Raw genomic sequence first — 20019 nt, 5'->3', positions numbered from 1 at the left:
TCTTTGGGTCAGCTATAAAGCTGACACCCCCCACCCTTTTTTAAACAGATACACTTTAAATCTCCCTAGGAATTACTTAGGCTGAATTCACCTATTTGAGTTGGTAGTCACCTCTTCAGGAGCCAGGCAATGCCCCCTTTAGTCACTCCAACAGCCTGAATTCCCCTGCTTCGGTCTCTACATCACCCCGCAGCCTCTCACCAGGAGTTTACCACCTGAGTGTTAACACTTGTGGCTGCTCCAGCAGGTGTTACAGAAATACCCATCACATTCCTCTGCATCAGGACCAGTCTGACAGCATCCATAACACACTATTTTGTGAGGCCAGGGCAGCTGTCAGGAAAAAAAGCCATAATAATCAACATTGCTGTCCTCCAGTAAGAACACCGCCTGGTTATTACGAGCGCAGCATCCTGGCTGCTTTATCCTGCATCATTAGCAGAGCTGCAGTATGTTATCCCTCTCTGAAGTTGCCCCCCAGTCCCAGTGTCGATCCCATCTGTCTTGGCCCTTCTCCAAGCTGGAAAAAAATACCCTATTCCTGCATATTGCTCATTGTGGTCGGCACAAAGCTATGTCAACAGACAATAATGTGCCAGCGCCATCAGCTCCCTGTGCTGGGCTGGCTGTGGTGGATACTGCCAGGAAACAACCAGCGCTGAGGATCGTGATGGTCCGAAACCAGCCTGTGCTACTGCGTGGCACTCAGAGTTAGTTGTGAAGCAGCACATAACAGGAGAGAAATGAGTAATGACAAGATTTAATCTTATTGCATGCATTTGTGGGAAGGATGAGCACTGTGGGCATGTGGATTTTCTCATGTAATTCAAGGGTCTGCATACTCCGCTGCTCTGGAGCAACTGGAACAGAGACAGGCTGCCAGCAGTTTGTCAGGCTGCTGCTGTATTGTAGCCGTGCTGCTGGTCTTTGGGAAGCCGAGTGTGGCAGAGGCAGCTGAGGCCTCAGAAATACAATCATTACTGCCTGCTTTTGATGAGTTTATGGAAAAAAATGGTTATTTCAGGTAAGTGGAAAGGGGGTATCTTTCCCCAAATAGCTGCCCTTTCTCTCCTCTTCCCCTCCCTCCTTTCTCTTTAGAGAGGATTTGGGATTCTGTGTCCTGTAAATCCTGTCGTCCAACAAGCAGAGATGTTTGCAGCATCTCCCCAAGGGAGAAGACTCCCCTGTCCCTGGGGTATGGCCACTCATTGGCCAAAGCTGCCCTACTCTGCAAGGCTGCAGTGTGACACTCCTGCTTGAGTTCATGCCCAACAGGATGCTCCGTTTCCAAGTACGATTTCACCATCATAAAATCTCCCACAAGTTTTTTGAAAAATGTAGAAAGAGATACAGAGGTATGCCTCCCAAGCACAAAAGATGAGCCTGTGTATTTAATAAATTTAGCTCTGAGTGGTCGAGCAGTTGTCAGACAGTCATGTCCTTGGCGCTCTCTGCGTTTCACTGGGATTTGAGACCTTTGGCTCCCTTGAGAACTCTCAGCTGAGCAGAAGCAGAGCTGAAAATGAGACCCAGCTTGCAATTTAGTCTTCTGCTTAAACCATGAGATGCTTTTTTCTCCTTTCCTTGTCTTTATTTGTCGTGTCGAGGCACTAGATGAGGCATTTAACAGCGTGCCATGACCGTGCAGTCCCATGGAGCCTCAAACCTGATGTCCGTCCCTTAACAATCCTGCAAGCCTTGAGTTGTTCCAGCCAATGGAGCCGCCCAGATGGGCAAAAAGCTTGTTCCTGCCACATCCCTAACTGCAAACCACGGGCGAGTGAGCTGTCAGCATGGTGGCAAAGTGCATGGGAGGGGAGAAGGCAGAAACCCTGTTTAGATGTCTTGAGGGGCAGCTCATTTAGTCCCATGGACAGAAAAGACTGCTGAGGCTTCGCGTATTTAATAAACGAGGCTAGGAAAAGTGATCATCTCACCCAAATCTGTGATAAACACCTCTCCATTCTCCGGTGTTTCATAACCTACAAATATTAAACCCATAAAACTTCTGCTGTTAAAGCTGGGGCATAGAGGCTGCTTCCACACGGTACTGGTGAATGTGGAGAAGCTGAATCACAGAGGCTGTAAGTGGTTTAGGGGGGGCTGGGTTACAGGATTTGGGGCCCTGGGGAACTGCCACATTTTGAGTTGTGAATGACCTTGGGGAAGTGACTCTGCACCTCTGCAGCTCAGCATGGAGCCAGCAGAAAGGTGCTCAGGGGCCCAGCAGAGCATCCTGAGAGCTGACAAGTGCTGTTAGAGACAGGGTATGAGTCAGCCTGTTAGAAGCAACAGTTATTGCTCACTCAGAAAGACAAAGGAAGGAGAACTTCTGTCAAAATTGCCTTCACCTGTTCCAGAGTCACAGCCCAGAAGCAAATCGCTTTTAGGCGTTATGGGTTAATGCCCTCAGAGATCAAACAAGCAAAGAGGCAGCTGTCAAGGATTTAAGAAGATGCAAAATCGACCTGTGTAGGTGCTACATGCCTGTAAAAACTACATAGCTGGTGGGTTTCTGATGATTCTTGCAAGCAGAGAAACATCCCTGGAGGGATGCATCTCCTGGAAAGCCCCACAGTGGCACTCTCACAGGTCTGGGCTGCATCGTGTTTGTGTCAGTGATGTGGAAGGAACCAGTACATGGTCCCTCTGGAAAACCTTGTGGATGAAAAGAAAGCAGAAGGAATGGAAAAAGATTAAGAGGAAGGCAGTGATGTAGATTTATGTGGGTGAAAGACAGGCTTGAGGACAATAAAGAGTATCTTCAGGCTCTTAGATGCAGGAATGGGGCAGACGCATCTCCCACAGGGGCAGTGGGAGCAGGATGGGTGGATAGGAAAACCTGCCTGTTGATGCCGCGCTTAAGGAGCTCCTCCCATTTATTTTAGCGCTAAGCTCTGGACAATGCTATCACAGGGAAATGGTGTTTCCCCAGCCCTAAATGAGGACAGGGATGGCTTGTCTTATTTCCAGGCTCATTGAGCACAGGCAGCTCTCCAGTCATCGCAGGATCTCATCCTCCTCTCTTCCCTGACTGGCCAACATAGTTTTCTCCTGGCTTTTGGGCACCTTTTTCTCTGGTTTGTACAATCTCCTCTAAAGATCTGTTGTTAAATCTATAATGCACCCTGTCTTGGAAATGCCTTCAGAAAAACTTGATGATTTCTCTTCAGCTATAATAAGTACAATTTGAGCTTTTATAGAAAGCAAAGTGATGGCACTTTCACAAACAGTGGAAAAAACATCCCATCTCCCCTAGATGTCTCACTGCACAGAGACTAACGAGTGGATGAAAACAGATATCAATCAGGACAAGCTTTGTCAGGTCCAGCTGTTCCTGAACTTCTCAAAGGTGGCAGATACACAGTGTGGCTCACACCTGGAACCTGAAAGACGGAGGTAGCTTGCTACTGCTTGGAACAGTGACCGCGTTGCCATCTCTCAGCTAGCATTATGCAGTTGTTTTTAATCAAAATATTGCATAAATAGAATGATGCAACAATTGCTTGCTGATGCATAAGAGCATGAGGAGGTCAGCTTTGGGTCACAGGGGTAAATTTTTAATAACAAAAGAGGAATTGGGCTACTTTTCTTGGAGTTGTGTGATGGATATTGCCTCCCTGTGCCCCAGGCTCAGTCCTCCACATTTATCAGCGGCCTTGTGCAGCCAGGAGCATCCCAAATCAACTAATTGTTTCTGGATACAGCTTATTTGTGAACTGTTCCTATTAAAATTTTAATAGGTAAATCCTTCAGACTCTGCTCTAAGTAGCTCCTGGAAGGGCTGAGCTCTTAGATATGCAGTCTAAATAATAATAATAATTAAAAAAATAACTCCACAGTAATACGCATTGGACTGATTTCATAAATGCAATTAACTAAACTGTTGGGGACTTACGCAGCTCTGCAGAGAACAGCAGCATGGGAAAGGATGCTTTGTGTAGCTCTGGAGGTGCTACCTTCCCCTCACTCTTGAACCACCAGTGCCACAGGTTTTTGGCTTGAGTGAAGCCGAACAACCACAGGGCACAATGTGTCTTTACAAAGCCTGTGAAAATAAACATTTTCACCTGCATGCCAAGGGATTCCCTCCCCTGCGCCTCTTCACCAGCAGCGCTGGCTCTGGGTTGGCTGCAGGCTCCTTTGGCCATGGGAGAAGGAGCCCAAAGTTGCCTTTCCCATCCCATCATCCCAGGACAGCACAACAAGGGAGAATCCTCAGGTCTAGCACTCAGTGCAAAAACTCACAGCTGTAAGAGGAAACTTTGCGAGAAAACAGCAAGGCTTAAAGCCATGTTGAATGTGAAAAATGGATCATGTTTTGATGTGCCTTTAGGGTCACATCCAACCTGAATCACCCATCCCGGTGCTCATCCTGACAGCGCATCATGGGGTGGGATATGCCTGGGGTGGGGATGGAAAGAGGCAGTTCCCAAAACCAGCAATAAGGGTGGATGAGGTGCTGGAGGAGCATCCTGGGGGGATAATAGCCGTGATAACCCTGAGGGAAGACAAAAGCACTGCTTGTAATATTATGAAAGAAGAAAAGCCTGGCAGAATAATTAGGCTGTAATTATAGGTTATTTCAGATTCTGTGACATCTAAATGTCAACCCCGTAATGCTGTAACAACAAGCACTTGGTAGAGCACTGTGCTGCATGCCTGATGCGTGCAGCCCCAGGAGAGCTGCAATGGCCTTTATCTCTCCTTCCACCCAGTGCAGAGCCAGGATGGGCATCAGGAGACACGAGGCTGTCCTCACTTGACACCCAGGTCCAGGAGGTCAGGCCGTGACTGGGGTCTCACACCGAGCAGCAAGCCTTTTGCCTTTCCCAGGCAATGACAGTATGCCCACCATAAGGGTGGCAAAATAATCTGAGTCCTTAGTCAGTGTTGATGCAAATATCCATAAACCCACTATGAACAATTGTCCACAAAGCTCTCCATCACTGCTTACCATCACTGAACTCCATCACTTCACCTTGCCTAACCCTCTAGGGCTTGAAAGTGCAGAAACACCTCTAGCTGAAGGTCACTTCTCTGGCCCTGCTGTCACAGATGCTCCCCACAAAAAAGCGTCTCTGCCCACCCCCACGCCTTGGTGCTGCCCAGATCATGCTTTACTCACCAATTCTGCCAATATGGTTATTCCCAAAGTACAGCAAGTGGAATTAGAGCTGATCATGCTACTCCTCATGGCAGCCTCCTCCACCCAATGAGTGGCTCCAAAGAGTTCAGCTGACTGTAGGGTTCGATCATTTTCCAATTTTTCCTGTGGCCACTGCTCATCACAGTGTCCAGTAAGAGGAGAAAGCTCTCCCCACTCTGAGATGAATTTATTTTAACTCCTGAGAATGATCCTTCCTCCAATCAGCCTCCTCAGGAGCACTGTGCTCACTCTCTATGGAGCCCAGGACCTTGTGTGCAACATCAGATGCTCCTGAAAGAGCAAAATCCACGCTGGTTTTAGGCATCTTTTTTTTTTTAAGGAAAGGGCTACATGGGACCAAAGTCTGCCCTGCAGACCCACCTAGCTGGGTGGTGAACCTGTCATTGCCAATGCCCTGGTCACACAAAGCACGAAGTATTAGGCACGTGGAGCATTTTTTTTCTCTCCCCTGGTAAAAGGAAATGTGACTCAGCTCAGCCCAGCCAAGATTCGGCTGCAACCTACTCCTTCCTGTAATCTGTGGAGTTCCTGCTTCATTGTCTGAGCAGCCACGGCATATTTCCAACTAATGCAAGAGGAAGCTTTCAGCTTTTCAACTTGGCCATTTCAGTTTCTCATCCTACTTCAAAGGAAAACCTCCTGTCCAAGCCATGGATCACCCCCCACTAGTCATACCATTGTGCTTTTTGTAAATCTCTTGGGAAATAAATTCATAGACTTGGCTTTTCTCCCTTCTCAGATGCGAAAACTTCTCGTCAGATATTGCTGGAAGAATTAATTACAGAAGGTTCGACTGGAACAGAATAAAAGGAAGAAATGTGTGAAAATGTGTTCTTTCCCACCTTATGTTTGCATGTTGAAAATATCTCTCCTCATGATTTAATTTCCCTGGTTTCTCATCCGCAAAGAAAATCAGAACTGCTTCTGCCTCAGTCTTCAGGAACAGCTGCAAAGTGATGGAGGCAAACCTCTGAATGACTCGATTTCCCCAGCATCTCTTCAACGCGCCATGACATCTCATGTCCCCTGGGAACCACTGGAGGTGCTGGCTGAAATGATGCATCTCGGAGCTCCTCTGAGCACCTGAAAAATGAGCTGGTGCTCACATCTCACATCGCCTTTACAAACCAGTGATGTGCACAGAGTCCTGGAAAATTGGGGAGGCTGAGGATATTGCCCAGAGGATGGGCTTCTCTATCAGCATCCTGGCTTTTAGCAGTCTTCTGGGATAACCAGCGCTGCTTCTTCCTCATTTCCACTCCTTTTCTTGCAGGCTGAAGGTCTGTTACAACTAAATTGGAAATTTTCTGTTGCAAAATGTGAGGCATTAAGTTCAGAGTGAAACCCTGACACAATATGCATTCCAAAGAGCCAGGACCAGGGAAACTCTCCCTATGAATTGCAAATCTCTCCCCTTCTCTCTATAACTATCTCACATCTTCAACTTATTTTGACTTATTTTGGTTCCTCCTTGGTAAAAAAATGCTGGTCTCTAAGAGAATTTGCTCAAAAGAACAAGGACTAGCTATGGTGCCATCTCCTGATTTGCATCGTATCTGGCAGTTGCTTCCAGGTAAATATCTGGTGTCACTTTAGAAGTGATGGAATGCCTAGTCCTGGTGGTCCTGGAGCACATCTGCCAGCCCAGTTCAGGTGCCAGACACCATAGGAGTGTAGTGGTCCTGGTGCATTTATGAACTTGTGCTTTCAACCCCAAGTCATGAAACAGTCACTTTTCACCAGTATCAGACACTGGTTCATAATAATGTGGTGCTGATACCTCTTCCACATTGCTGCTTGAAATCAGCCTCTAGCAGCCTTTGCACTTAGGCAGTGGATTGTTTATCACCTCTTACCTCTAAAGATAATCTCGTCTTTTCCCTACCTCTTGGTTTTGGACCAGCAGCTCACAGCCCTGCCAAGGCCTCACAGAGAAGAGTGCTCCGTGTGTTCACTGATGCCTCCTTGGATATGCTACACGGCACTGCAAGCAAGTACATGAGCAGAGCATGCACAACACTTCAAAATAGCTCTTATTTACACTCATTAATATTTCCTTTCCTAAAGTTTGGTGCATGTCATTGTTGCTTCTTCACTGCAATGACAGTGCAAATACTGTAGATAGGATAAATATAGCAAAAATGGAATTTGCTTAAAAATCAGGAAATGCTTCCAGAGAGAGGTATTTGTTTGCTTGGTTATCTGCTCTAGTAGATGCAGATTTGTGGCGATGGATGAGATCTTTCTTAGAGCACTGTCTTATGATGAATATTTTACACTTGCTCCTCAGTATATTAAGGTCATTCATTCTTGCCTGCCAGCCAGCCATAAGCAGGAATTTAGCATATATTTTATCTATGAAAAATCCACAAAAATATACCACGAAACCCCAAGGGAATCAGAGTCTTCAGGGTGGATCCTGTCCCACGTGTGAGGGTCTTTCTGTCCCCTGGTCTTATTGCACTAGTGGAGGAAAGGGTAATCCAGCACTCAAACATCCGACCCTGGACTTCCAGTGTCATGAATATCCAAACCTTGAAGCTAGATGTGATGGAATACTTCCTGCAGAAATCCATTTAGACAGTAAATAAGCCACTGTGCTAGTGTAGGAGCAGCACTGCCCTGCAGGGATTTCACCTGTGGAGGAGGTGGACGCAAAGCCTCGCTCCCTGCTTTCTCCTGCCTGCAAGAGGGGAGGGTACAGCTGAGAAAGAGCAAAGACAATGAGAGCCACGATGAGCTGAAGTGAGAACTGGAGTCTGGAGGGGCTCCGAGGGGCGAAAATCCCTGAGCAAATAATGAGGCTTGTAAATTAGCCCTACTTAATAAAAACATGTGAATAAATTAACTTCGCCTGCTGGTTAAATCTGCTCAGCATTTCTCTGTTGCACCATTAAGCAAATTCTGGCAAGGCAGCTTACCTCTCGAGCACATAATATGACTTTATAATGGGTAATATTTTCCATTTTGTCATGCCTTTATCTTGCTGAGGAACAATGTCTCACAGGAGAGCAAAGCAATTTCCAGCAGCTCTGCCTCCTGCCAGCTCCCCTGCCCAGGGAAAGCATCCCAGCCCAATTGGGCACCAGGGACTTCATGGTTGATGTGCTGCACAAGCTGTTCCTACCAAACCAGGGCCCATAAGAGCATCCATCCTCCACTCCTCAGGGCCTCCTTTCCCGTTTCTGTTCCTGGGGTCTTGCTGCCACGCACCCCAGAGAGGTGGAAAAGCCAGTTGCTGCAGGGATTAAGCTCCTCCTAGCCATGCTGGCAGGTCCCCTCTGCTCACTCCGTGCAGGCTGCCCCAGGTCTTGCCTCTGCCACTCACTGCTTTGGGTTTAACTCCATACCTGTGGTTTCCCCATGACTCTCCTTGCTGGTCCCAAAGGCTGGAAACCACATGGAGTTCTTCTTCCCTGAGTCTCCCACTCAAGTGTCACACTTGCCACAGCGTCTTGCATTTAGTTTCTCCCATGAAAATCTGGGTTAAGTGGTATAATTGCAAGAAGCTAGCTTTCAGCATCCCTTTTCCTCCTCAGAATAGATTCATCACTTAACTATGTATAACACATATCTATATTTGATGACATCAATTTAAGCAATGGTACTCTTGTGTTAACACATTTTCAAGGGCACTAGTTCTTCGGTGATATTAAAGTGTATCAGCCTTCAGCATACACACATTTTAACATCAGTGCATCTTCACCTCTAGAATAACCACAATGGGTATCTGTGACTTTTCCCTTCCTGCATTTTAAAAAACCTTTGTGACTCTACCAAGATGACACTTCACAGCAGAATGGAACACTTCACAATGTTTATTACCCTCTTTTCTCAATAACAAACCTCAGCATCAGTATTATAAACGATATTTTTTTGGCTACTTCCCAGCCCTCCTCACCAGCACTTTGCAGGGTGTTCACCTTCCAAACCCAAATTCTTCTCTTGCTGATTACTACATGGCTATTAAAGCAAAAAATGAAAAAAATTATGCATAAGGGTCACAAGGCTGAGGAGATAAATGGCACATGGGGCACGATCCCTTGCCTCCTAGGGCAGATGGTCAAATGAGAACAGGAGACCCCTAGATGCAGGTAGGCAACGAGAGCTCCGCTGCCCATGGTTCCCTGTGACTGAACTCTCTGAGAGTGCTGTGATACCCACCAAAGTTTATAAAAATCTCATCCTTAGTCTCTTCTGCAAAATGGAAATGAAAGCACATCTCTGCTTTATGAAGGGTTTATGAAGGCTGCGACTCTGGAGACAGAGGCAGAGCGGCAGCACCTCAGGCTGATTATTATCCTTTCCCAAAGATGTAATTACGCTTGTGTTATCCTGAATTTTATAATCTAGAAGTGAAAAGTTCCCAGGATTAGTGTTGGGTGGTTAAAACTTAGTGAGAGCCAAAGGGGACCCTAGAGAAAACAGAAAGAACCACTCCGGGGCCAGTTTTTCCTAATAAGTACAATTTTTGAGGCTGAAAAGGGCTGTTTCAGGAGCTCCTTCACATGCTGCTCAGCTGCCCTGGCTGGGAGCTGGGCAGCACCTGTCTGAAGGATGCAATGGGACACTCAGAGTGGTTGTTATTCCTTAGTCCCATCTCTGTGGTCTCACCTGCTCCACACACCCATGGAGGGCCCATCTCTCAAACAAATCCATGCCCATGCTTGTCACCAGGTCTTCACCATTTCAGCCTCCTCTCTCAGAATGCAGAGAGAAGAACTGGATGTTGCTCAGTGGGGTGATGATGTCCCCGTATGTTGCTGGCCATAAAAAAATTATTTCTTAAAGATTAATGTTTATCTCTTCCCAAAAAGGATAAATTTCCCCAAGGAAAAACTCATTGGAGATGTGCTTGTTGGGAGGCAAAATGCTGCTGGGATGGTTTGCTGGCTGGAGAGTCTCCTCTGTTCTCCTCTCACCATTTTAACCCCTTGCTCCAGATAATTTTGGCTATTCAGTGGGCACATGGAAATCTTTAGCCAAATAGAGCTGCACAGGGCATTTTCTACAGAAACCTTATAACAAAGCCCATAGTTGCTGTAGAGCAAGAAAAGTTTTTGCATTAATCATCAGAACAGCAGGGAATTAAGAAATTTGGGGAGGTGAATGCACCAGGGTTTTGTTAGGTAGATGTTTACAAAAAAAATAGTCCAGACCTAATTTGTTTCAAGCATCTCAGAAGCTGAGAGAATTCAGTGCGTCTGGCTGCAGCTGCCACTTCACTTCTGTAATTTAATCTCATTGAGATGCATTATGTAGAATAATTACCTTAATGAAGACTAATGGAGAAGAGAGGAAGATAATAGAGATGCTTTGAAGAAACAAAGCTGCAAAGTTGCTTTGGTTTTAACCTGGCAGTGATTTCTCTCTCCCTCCTCTGGCTCTTGACCTTACAGAGGTGTCTCATCTGCCTTTCTTTCAAAAGTAACATGTTTCAGACATTGCCCCAGTGATGGATTTTTGCATTTTGGATATGATACCACAGTTTTGAAGTCTGAAACAACCAACACGTGAAACCGGCTCTTGGTTGAGGCAGCTCCAGCCCTCCAAGTCCTGCTGCTTCCCTGTTCCCTGCAGAGCATTGACTCAAATGAAGTTTCTGTCTACCACTTCTGATGAGATGTTGGCCTAAATTAGAATCAAAGAATCATAGGATCATAAGTCAGAAAATACCTTCAAGATCATCAAGTCCAGCCATAAACCTGACACTGCCCACTCCACCACAAAACCAAGTCCCTAAGCACCACATCCACACACCTTTTAAATACTCCAGGGATGGTGACTCCACCACTCCCCTGGGGAGCCTGTTCCAATGTTTGACAACCCTTTCTGTGAAGATGTGTTTTCTAATATCCAGTATAAACCTCCCCTGGCACTATTCGAGGCTGCTTTCTCTCATCCTGTTGCTTGTTACTTGGAAAAAGAGACTGACCCTCAAACTGACCTTTATTGGCTGGTCTCATCTCCTTCTGAGGTCCTTCAGCTATTTTATTTACAACTCATTTTGAAAGCCCTTGTGAAGAGATTTCATAAAGTTCCCATTTGCTGTTTTTCACAATCACCCATGTCCAGGATGTGTATCTTATGGTCATTTTTGTCTTGAATTTAGTTCAGTGGCTGAAATGACAGTTTCTTGGGTGAATAAACTGTTTTCTAAGCACTAACGTTTATCCAATCTACCCAGGTTTCTGTGCACAAAACCTAAGGAAAAACTCCCTGAAAATTAAATTAAGCGCCTCAAATGAGTTGCCTCTCTACCTGCCTGAAGGGATAACTTGAGAAAGAAAGGAAGTGTATGCTTCTTCCAGCATGGACTTGGTGGGGGAGATAAATAAGCTCTTCCCCACCTGAACTCCCACATATTGCCCCGTTAGGTTTGCCTAATGCTTTGCGTATCCTCCAATCCATGTGAGCTATATCATATCACTCCTCGAACAGCTGAATCTAGACCATCTAGATTACAAAAATTAAAAAAGGAAGAAACTTTAGCCCATTTTTCTCAAATTAATGCAAAATGTGACATTTCACCCTTCTTTTTTTTTTCTTTTTCAATGTTTTCCACCAAGATTCCAACCACTTCTACGACTCTGGATAATTAAATGCATGATCCCACTGCAGAAGCTTGTGCCCAGCCACTGCCACAGGTCTTGGGCATCATCTGCATTTCCAAAATTATCCTTAGTTTTTCACACAGTTTTCTTCCTCCTTGTGCTTCCTCGACAGCTTCTTGTAGAGGTAAAGTGCTCGCTTCTCCTCCCAGCTCTCAAAGAAGGAACCTGCGATGGTTCTGCACAGGCGGCGTGCGTAGGTTTCCAGGAATACGGAGGCGTAGAGGGTGCAGAAGAGCAGCCCCACGACGAGCAGCACGGAGGGGCTGGGAGGCTTCGGGGGGCTGATGCTGCAGTGGGCAGAGCTGGAGATCAAATAATGGTGGTAGCTTTTATCAAAGTCCTGACGTGGTAATTCTTCATAAAGAAACGGGAAAAGTTTTGAAAGAAAGGGCAAGATTTCTATTTTAGCCTGAAATAAAGAGAGCAAAAAGTTAAATGGGGCATGGACAAAGCAAAATCAACTGGTTACACTAAAAACATCAGCCTAGGGGTGTGCAAGGACTGTTACAGCTTGTTTGGGTGCACTAAGAGAATGACATTGAAGTCCATATACTTATACACTACAGGCTGAGTGAGAAAAACAGCGTGATGTGTAGGTGCTGAGTACCCAGCACAGTGAGACCCAGCCCGATCTGTCATCACCATCTGCTGTTACAGAGATCGTAACAGGTATTGACTGGGAGATTTGCAATGAAAGACATAATAGAGATGGCAGTATTAGTGGCTGCATATTTGAATATTAGAAGGTTTTTCTAAGCCCTGATTATTTTACTGGAAATTCATCATAAACACATATCTGTGCTAAGGAACCCCAGGGCTCGGGAGGGCGGCAGGCTGCAAGGGAGAAAGAGGAAAGCTAAAAAGCTGAACCAGATAAAGGATATTAAAACAGGGAGAAACTGTGGGTAGGGGAGGGGGGAGAGGATCACACAGGGCGAAAACAAAACCAGTGAGCAGGGTTTTCTCTTTAAAGAATGACTTATGCAATAAGACGGGGAGATGTTCTCACATCCAAGACACGTGTCTACTTCCCCCTTCCTTTTGTGCTTTACACACTCTGTGGTGGGGGGATGGTACCACAGGGAAGCCCATTCCTCCACCCCACCAAGGAAAGGAACCTGGAGATATAGGGACACCTGACTACCATATGCTAGCAATGTCTTTGCAGGGTGAGGCACTATTTGCTCCCCTCCTTGCTCCCAAAAAGCTGTAACTTGGAGGGGTTATATGCTACCATTTGATGTACTGGAAGAAGCAACTGAGGTTGTGCCTCTACATCTTCCCCCCAAGCCTGTTCCATTGATTGTCCAGCTGGCTGCTAGGGAGGGATGTGAGGATTACGTAAAGGCTGCAAAGACTGCAGTCCCTTCCACAGCCTCCTCTGATGTGACACACAGTGGGTGTCCCTGCACTTACTCTGTATTTGATGCTGAGAGCGATGGGCACCACAGAGAACTGAGACGCCTTTCTCACTGCGGTGTCTGCCACATTAAATGCAAAATGGTCCATGGCCACAACCACCAGCATCAGCATCAGGGCCACAGTGAGGAGCATGGTTTGCATAAGGCACAGCATCACTTCTTCCCGGGATAACTTCAAGCCTGTTGGTCGAATGAGGTTTATGGGTGACCTCACCAGCAGATGAGCTGATTTTCTGTCCACAGCTAAACGCTCCAGTCTCTTGGTGATGTAAAAATTGTCAAAGCGGAGGTTGGTAAGATAATTTTTCAAATACCAGGTGGATTCAAAACAGAGATAGAGCATGGAGAAGCCAGCAACTAGCTTGTTGCCTATTCGTGCAGAGTCTTTGACCAGTACTTCAACAGCCAAAAAATCCCTTCCAATTTTCTCACCAGCAAGGTGCATTTGGTGGTAAATCAAGGAGCTGTTATGAAGAAGTGAAAACTGAAAATGTCCATTCATAGGCCTATCAATATTAGCAGAATCAACATTTTTTTGGATTGCATCCCCAAACTCCCAGGAAGCCTTCCCTAGCAGAGCAGTGGAGTTCAAAAGGCTCTCAGAGGAGTTCTTGCAGATGCATTTAATAACCTGCAGTATGGTTTTAATGTTGCTTAATATATTGGGTGTTATGTTAACTGCTACTATCATGATGCAAGTTGACAAGAGAAGCTTCCGTCCTTGTTTGGTACCTAATGTAGGCATGATCATACTGAAGACACAACGGGCTGGATGCACCAAGAAAAGGGTCAGAAGAAGGAGCAGACTGAAGGAGATGGCCATTGCAATGGAGAAATGCCAGGAGTACTCCAGAGAAGCAAACATCCAGTTGTAAAAGAGGCCTCCGATCAGCACTGTAACACAGGAGCACTGCAGAAACAAGGTCCACAGCTCTCTGCCATTTGCTGGGACAGGCTTGGAGTAAACCGACCACAGGTCTGCTGCAGTCCTGAGCACCTTTGGGAACAGAAAGTCTTCACAGTAGATACGGGCTCTCAACCTGTAAAAAGAACAAGTAACTGAGTGTTAGCAGAGGAAGTCTGAACATGCACTAATCAGAGAGCTTTCTCGAGATGATCACTCATGAGTCTTTATAATGTACTTATCTGGTCTCTCTCTTTTCCACCCCTCCACTAAACTGAGTAGCTGGGACTGAGATCTTCCCTGCAAGTATGCAAGACATGGAAGTTCAGGGCATTTCTTACAATGTGACTTCTCCTCCTTTAATATGCAAGCACAGGAAAGCATTGTGTTAGTCTGTAAGTCAGTCAGAGAGGGTCAACTCATTGCCGGTGGCTAAGAGCAGCGTTAGTGTTTATTTAGAGGATGCTGGAGAGAGTAACAGGAGGTTCCTGGCTGTGTGAAAATTGTTAGACCAGCTTTGTAACTACAAGTTGTTCAATGGACAGTGGAGCAGGAGTTTCTGATCTCCCTGCCTCTTAAGAGGAGACCAAACAAAAACCTGCAGATCTAAGGATGACAAATACAGAACTGATCGGCAAAAACAGTTCCACACCAAAGATCCAGTGCCAGAGGAATTCTCCAAGGAGAACAATGTGGACACTGCAAACAAGATTAAATGCCCCACAAAGCTATTTAAATGTCTAATGAAAACAAACATTATGAAAGGAATATCGTTTCTCAGGCCTCATATCTGGAGTGACCCTCCAGAGACCAGAAAACCTGGTGGGCAGAAAGAGTCTCACCCCAGGTAGGAAATCCTTGCCTCACAGCAGCTTCAGTTATCCTGGGAGGGACAATTTTTACTAGCAAAGGAAATTTTTCAGTGGAAAAACTGGCATTCAACAGCTATCAAGGCAGAGGAAAGGCAAGGGATTAAGCAGACAGTACCTACCCTCTTGCAGAGAGGATTCCCAGTCTTGCTCGAAAACTCTCCATGTTCTTTAAAGCAAATCAGATCAGCAACACCGGCAATTCCTGAAGTGAGTGGGCAAATCTGGTATATGAAGCCTGGGGAATAACCCCACTATACGACAAAGCCAAGGCACAGAGCACTGCTTGGGCTTTGCACGTCTGGTCTTACTGTTGTTGCAGAGAAGGCTTACTTTCATGACACATAGCTGAAAAAAAATGAGTCAATGACATATGAACTGACGAAGATGGAACAAGCGTCACATGGAACATAGGGTGTCACCATCCCTTGTGGGGAAATCAGCTGTCTCGCCCCAGCTGACTTCCCACTGCCCACCAGCGAGCAGCAAGGCTGGGATTTCTCTCTGAGAGAAGGGCAGCTTTTCTTCTTTTGGACATCAGTCAGGGCACAAAGGGCATGGTAGGATACAGCAAACCATATGCTGATAATTGTTCATCTTTTCTAGCAGGCTGCTGCTCCCTCCTGAAAGGCTCATCTCATAGTCCTAGCAGAGGAATATGAAGCTTCAAACTTGAACCTTTCCCAGTTCCCTATAGCCAGCAAATCCACTGCAAAGAAAGCCTTGCCATAGGCAGGATTCCCAAAGCACTGAGAAGCTTCCAGATGTGCAAGCCAGGATGCACAGTCCCCATGGGACTCACTTGCCTGACCCCTGGGATGTGCAGGACACAGAGCCCCAGCCACCAAACCCACGTACCAGGAGACGAGGACCAGCCCATGGTAGTTGCTCCTCAGTTACGTTTCCAAAGAGGAGGATTCCCCTTCCTCTGATCAGCTGGCACGTAACAAATGTGTACCACCCTTGACATTCTCTACTCGCAAGGAGCTTGTGTTCTATGTGAGCCATTCCTGGCTCCCACCACACTTGCCCCTTTGCCAGACACTTTCACGCTAAGCCACCACCTTGCAAAGGTGACACATCTCGCTCCAGTGCCACTGAGACCACCCTTGCTGTCCCATGCTGAGCCAAGCCCTCCAACTGGGTGGGAACCACTGGATGTTCTCATGCTCCCCTGGGTGGGAGAGGGCAAAGGGCTGGAGGTCAGCCCTGTCCCAACTGCCCTCTGGGACAGAGCACACAGGACTCTGCTCTCTGGGAAGCAGTGGGAGAGCAGCCCCTTCCCCAGGGGACGTGGCCAGACCCCGCGGTAGCAGCAGTCATTAGAATACAAGAAATAGAATCATAGAATCACCAGGTTGGAAAAGACCCATGGGATCATCGAGTCCAACCATTCCTATCAAAATTGCAAGCAGAAACAAGCAGAGCAAACCTCTGCCTGCCTCTTCAGCCCTTCCTGCAGGTACCAGCAAAAGTTCTTTCCACCCTTGCTGCTCCACTCAACAACTCTGCTTTATTGGTAGAGTTTTCCTTTTTCTCACATAGAATAAAGGTTTCCTCGTGGTGACCCAAATGAGAAACCCTCACTGGCTCCAGATGAGAAGAGGCACCAGCCACATGGAATTGAAAGAAAGTGCCATTTGTTTAGAGAAATTGCTTGCACAGGCCATGAATTAAGTCTTGAATTCAATTTGCAGACTATAAAGGACTACCCCAAAAGACCCATAGCTGTATTCTGCAAAACTCATCAGATTCTCCTTAGACACTCCTCTGAGACTGAACTTCTTTCTCACTGTATTTCTGAGCTTACTGATTCCATCAGTCCCTGAGACGCCATCCAGGCTAAGCAGGTGTATTTCTGGACTGAAAAAAAATGTTAGAAATAAAAAAAAACAGGAGAAACCTCAAGTCCACAATACAGTGATCAGTGTTTTCCGAGTCTGCTGCATCATCTGACAAAGAGGAGTCGATGTCTGTGGAGGATCTGCGCTTGACCAGTAACTCCAGGCAGCACCAAGAAGCGTTTGTATGCAAAGTCAAACCTAGATTTTCCTCTGGCTCTGCTCAAAATAGATCTCTGTGGGCTAGACTACCCTAAATCTAGGATATCTTCTATTTTATACCCTGAAATGATAAGCTCTAAATTAGCTAGAACCACCAATGCTTAACTTCCCCCAGGATACAATGAACAAGCTTGCTTTGCCAAAAAAAAAAATACAATCAAAAGTGTGTGTGTGTGTGTTTATACAGCTACACAAAGAACGTTGAAGGCTGGGGAGCAGGACACAGAGGGACCGTGCATCTCAGCAAAGCAACTGAGACATCTTGCGGTCATATTCTGCTAAAGTGCCCCAAGATCTCTGCTCATTTAATCCCTTAAACTGAAGAAGTCTGAGAGTGAGAGACTTCTGAGGAAAACTGAGTGAGCGAAGGAGAAACTGGAGGCTGGCAAGCTGCCTTTAAGGATGCATACGCTCAATGCTCTGAAGTGCTTTTTCCCACTCTGGATCTTGTGGTCCAGTTCCCAAGTGGTCTAAAAGGGCTGTGCTTTCTCAACAAACTCCAGTCTCTATAGAGCTTAAGCTCTAAAATTTTCTAATATCCCTGATTTAGACTTTTTAGCACTACACTAGGTGACAAAGGGGAGACACACATGCCTGCAACTGGCTTCCTGTAACTATGAGAAGACAACAGCAGGTTTCATTTGGTTTGTAGCCAGGAAACGTAACCTGGCTTTGTTCTCACTAGGGATGGGGACTGATCTTGCACCCACCAAGGCAGAGATTTAAAATCCATTTCTGCTTCGCAGACGGCAGTGCTCACAGCGTAGGTCTCAGAGCAGTCTGAACAAGAGTTTCTTGCCAAGACACCTGCAAGGCCAACGTGTGTGCCAGGGTAACCCCCGCAGTGCTGGGAGAAGATGCAACATCAATCAGTAGCTGTATCACAGGTGAAGCGGGGCGTACATGCACTCTACAGCTTAAGAAAATGACCGGGTAATGAAGCTGAATGGAGAGCTAAAAACCAGGAAGATTTAAGGCTGAAGATATTTCTCCATGGCAATATTATCAGCACCTGATGATGATGTTATTCTGCCAATTCAAGAAATTGAAGGTGTGGGGAAGATCAGCCTATTCATGGTGATTCTCTGCTTGTTAAAATCATGAGCAAATGAACAACTTACGATGTTACGGAGCCAGGTTATGTCTTCTTAGATTTCTGCTATAGAAATGCAGAAAAATCCCAGCAACAGCCTTTCAGTGACTGATGAGGGATAAACACAATTTGGCAACCAAGGCTATCTAGCCTGCAATAGCTGAATTTCCCCTACCATGCTGGGCTTTCATTTGCTTCAGGAATCTTTCCCTTTTTCTCCTGAACTTCCAGCCTCACTGCCGGGTGCAAACAAGCTGTACACAGTCCCAGAATCACTCACCACTGTGAAGACCCATAGAGCAGCTCTTCTGTGTGAACCGTTTGTAAAGCAACTTGAATGCTTCTGGGATAAAAAGACACTACAAAATGCTTTCCTAGTGTAAATAAACCAGGATGATTTTCCTCCGAGTGTCTCAGGAGAACATGTGGATGTTAGTCCTGGATTGGATGGGGAACATCAAAGGAGTAAAGCAGAGATATTCTGGATGTTGAATTTCTATGTGTGAGTGGCATTTCCTGTTAATTAAAATTCACAAGCGGGCTGCTATTGTGAATGGCTTTTGTGACAGTGGCTGGATTCTTACATTCCTAGAGAAACGGTGCACAGGCAGCAAAGTCCCTTTAAAATAACATAGTTGAAGATACAAAAGGTTAGTACAGCGTTTAAAATGCCCTTTCCTGGGAATTTTCACATCTCTACTCACATCATAGATGCTTTGAAAATAACAGGGTTGACTTACCCGAAAAAGCTGCTTTTAGCAAATTTTAGTACTAAGCAGCAGCAAATGGAATTGTTCACACAGGCCAGTTCACCCTGGAGCCCCTACAAAATCTTAAAATCTCTGTTTAAAAAAAAAAAATTGAAGTCAAACATGCCAGACTAGTCCTGCTCTCATGGATGCTTGGATATGAAAAAGCAGAATTAAGCAATGCCCTCATCTGCATGCCTTAAACCAGATCTTCTGGGGAGCCCTGGAAAACACAGGCTGCTGGTAGAGCTAGTAGAAGCCAGGTTTTTGACTAAAATAGAGACTTAGGATCCAGGTGGTTTTCACACCTTTCCCAGGTCTGCCAAGGCCCCATTGTGTGACCTTGGGTAAGTCGCTGCCCCCTTCCCTGCCTCAGTTTCCCATGCCGGCGCAGGGATGATAAACCATCCCTAGCTGCGTTTGTGAAATACCTTCTGATCATTGACAGACGGTGCTACAGACACGCCAGGGCACTGAGAATGATTCCTGGAGATTTCAACACAAACTTTGTGGTCTCCTTTCTGCTTTCACACCCAAGTAAATCCTTCCTCTTGGATTGAAGTAGGGTGCACCAACCAAGCCAGAGCTGGGACAGCAAGTAAATCTACTACCTTTATAGAATCATAGAATCACCAGGTTGGAAAAGACCCACCAGATCATCAAGTCCAACCATTCCCATCAAACACTAAACCATGTCCCTCAGCACCTCGTCCACCCGTCCCTTAAACCCCTCCAGGGAAGGGGACTCAACCCCCCTCCCTGGGCAGCCTCTGCCAGTGCCCAATGACCCTTTCCGTGAAAAATTTTTCCCTGATGTTCAGCCTGAACCTCTCCTGGCAGAGCTTGAGGCCATTCCCTCTTGTCCTGTCCCCTGTCACTTGGGAGAAGAGCCCAGCTCCCTCCTCTCCACAACCTCCTTTCAGGTAGCTGTCGAGAGCAATGTCTGCAACAGAGCTGGACTGGATGCTGCCCTTTGAGCCTTGAAATTAGATGATCCAAAGGGCCTTGCTGCTTGTCTCCAGGGCTGCAGGGACAGAGGCAGCTCTGTTCCAGCAACCAACGCTGATCCCCTGCAGCAGCAAGTAGCTCAAGCCGTGGCAGGGCAGTGGGACAGCAGGGCTCCTTGCTGCGGCTCC

General features: G+C 46.3%; 1 protein-coding gene across 1 annotated transcript; it reads right to left on the bottom strand.

Moving 5' to 3' along the window:
* Window positions 1-8865: 8865 nt before the first annotated feature.
* OCSTAMP (osteoclast stimulatory transmembrane protein) lies at window positions 8866-15598 on the bottom strand. The gene is made up of 3 exons (XM_069871946.1): window positions 15101-15598; window positions 13201-14245; window positions 8866-12193 (listed from the first exon to the last, which is right to left on the bottom strand). Exons 1-3 carry the CDS (start codon window positions 15142-15144, stop codon window positions 11852-11854), a joined length of 1431 nt encoding a protein of 476 aa, XP_069728047.1. The 5' UTR covers window positions 15145-15598; the 3' UTR covers window positions 8866-11851.
* Window positions 15599-20019: the final 4421 nt, after the last annotated feature.

The sequence above is a fragment of the Phaenicophaeus curvirostris genome, chromosome 18 (genome assembly GCF_032191515.1).
Source record: "Phaenicophaeus curvirostris isolate KB17595 chromosome 18, BPBGC_Pcur_1.0, whole genome shotgun sequence".
NCBI classification, from domain to species: domain Eukaryota; kingdom Metazoa; phylum Chordata; class Aves; order Cuculiformes; family Cuculidae; genus Phaenicophaeus; species Phaenicophaeus curvirostris.
The sequence above is the reverse complement of the archived record's forward strand: the minus strand, read 5'-3'. Positions and strand labels throughout refer to the sequence as shown.

Bases quoted from the DNA above. Each gene is read 5' to 3' on its own strand.
- OCSTAMP (XM_069871946.1), bottom strand. From the start codon at position 15,144: ATGGAGAGTTTTCGAGCAAGACTGGGAATCCTCTCTGCAAGAGG. The intron at 14,246-15,100 runs GTAGGTACTGTC...TTCTTTTTACAG, and splicing joins GGAATCCTCTCTGCAAGAGG to GTTGAGAGCCCGTATCTACT. The intron at 12,194-13,200 runs GTAAGTGCAGGG...TCTTTATTTCAG, and splicing joins CTCTCAGCATCAAATACAGA to GCTAAAATAGAAATCTTGCC.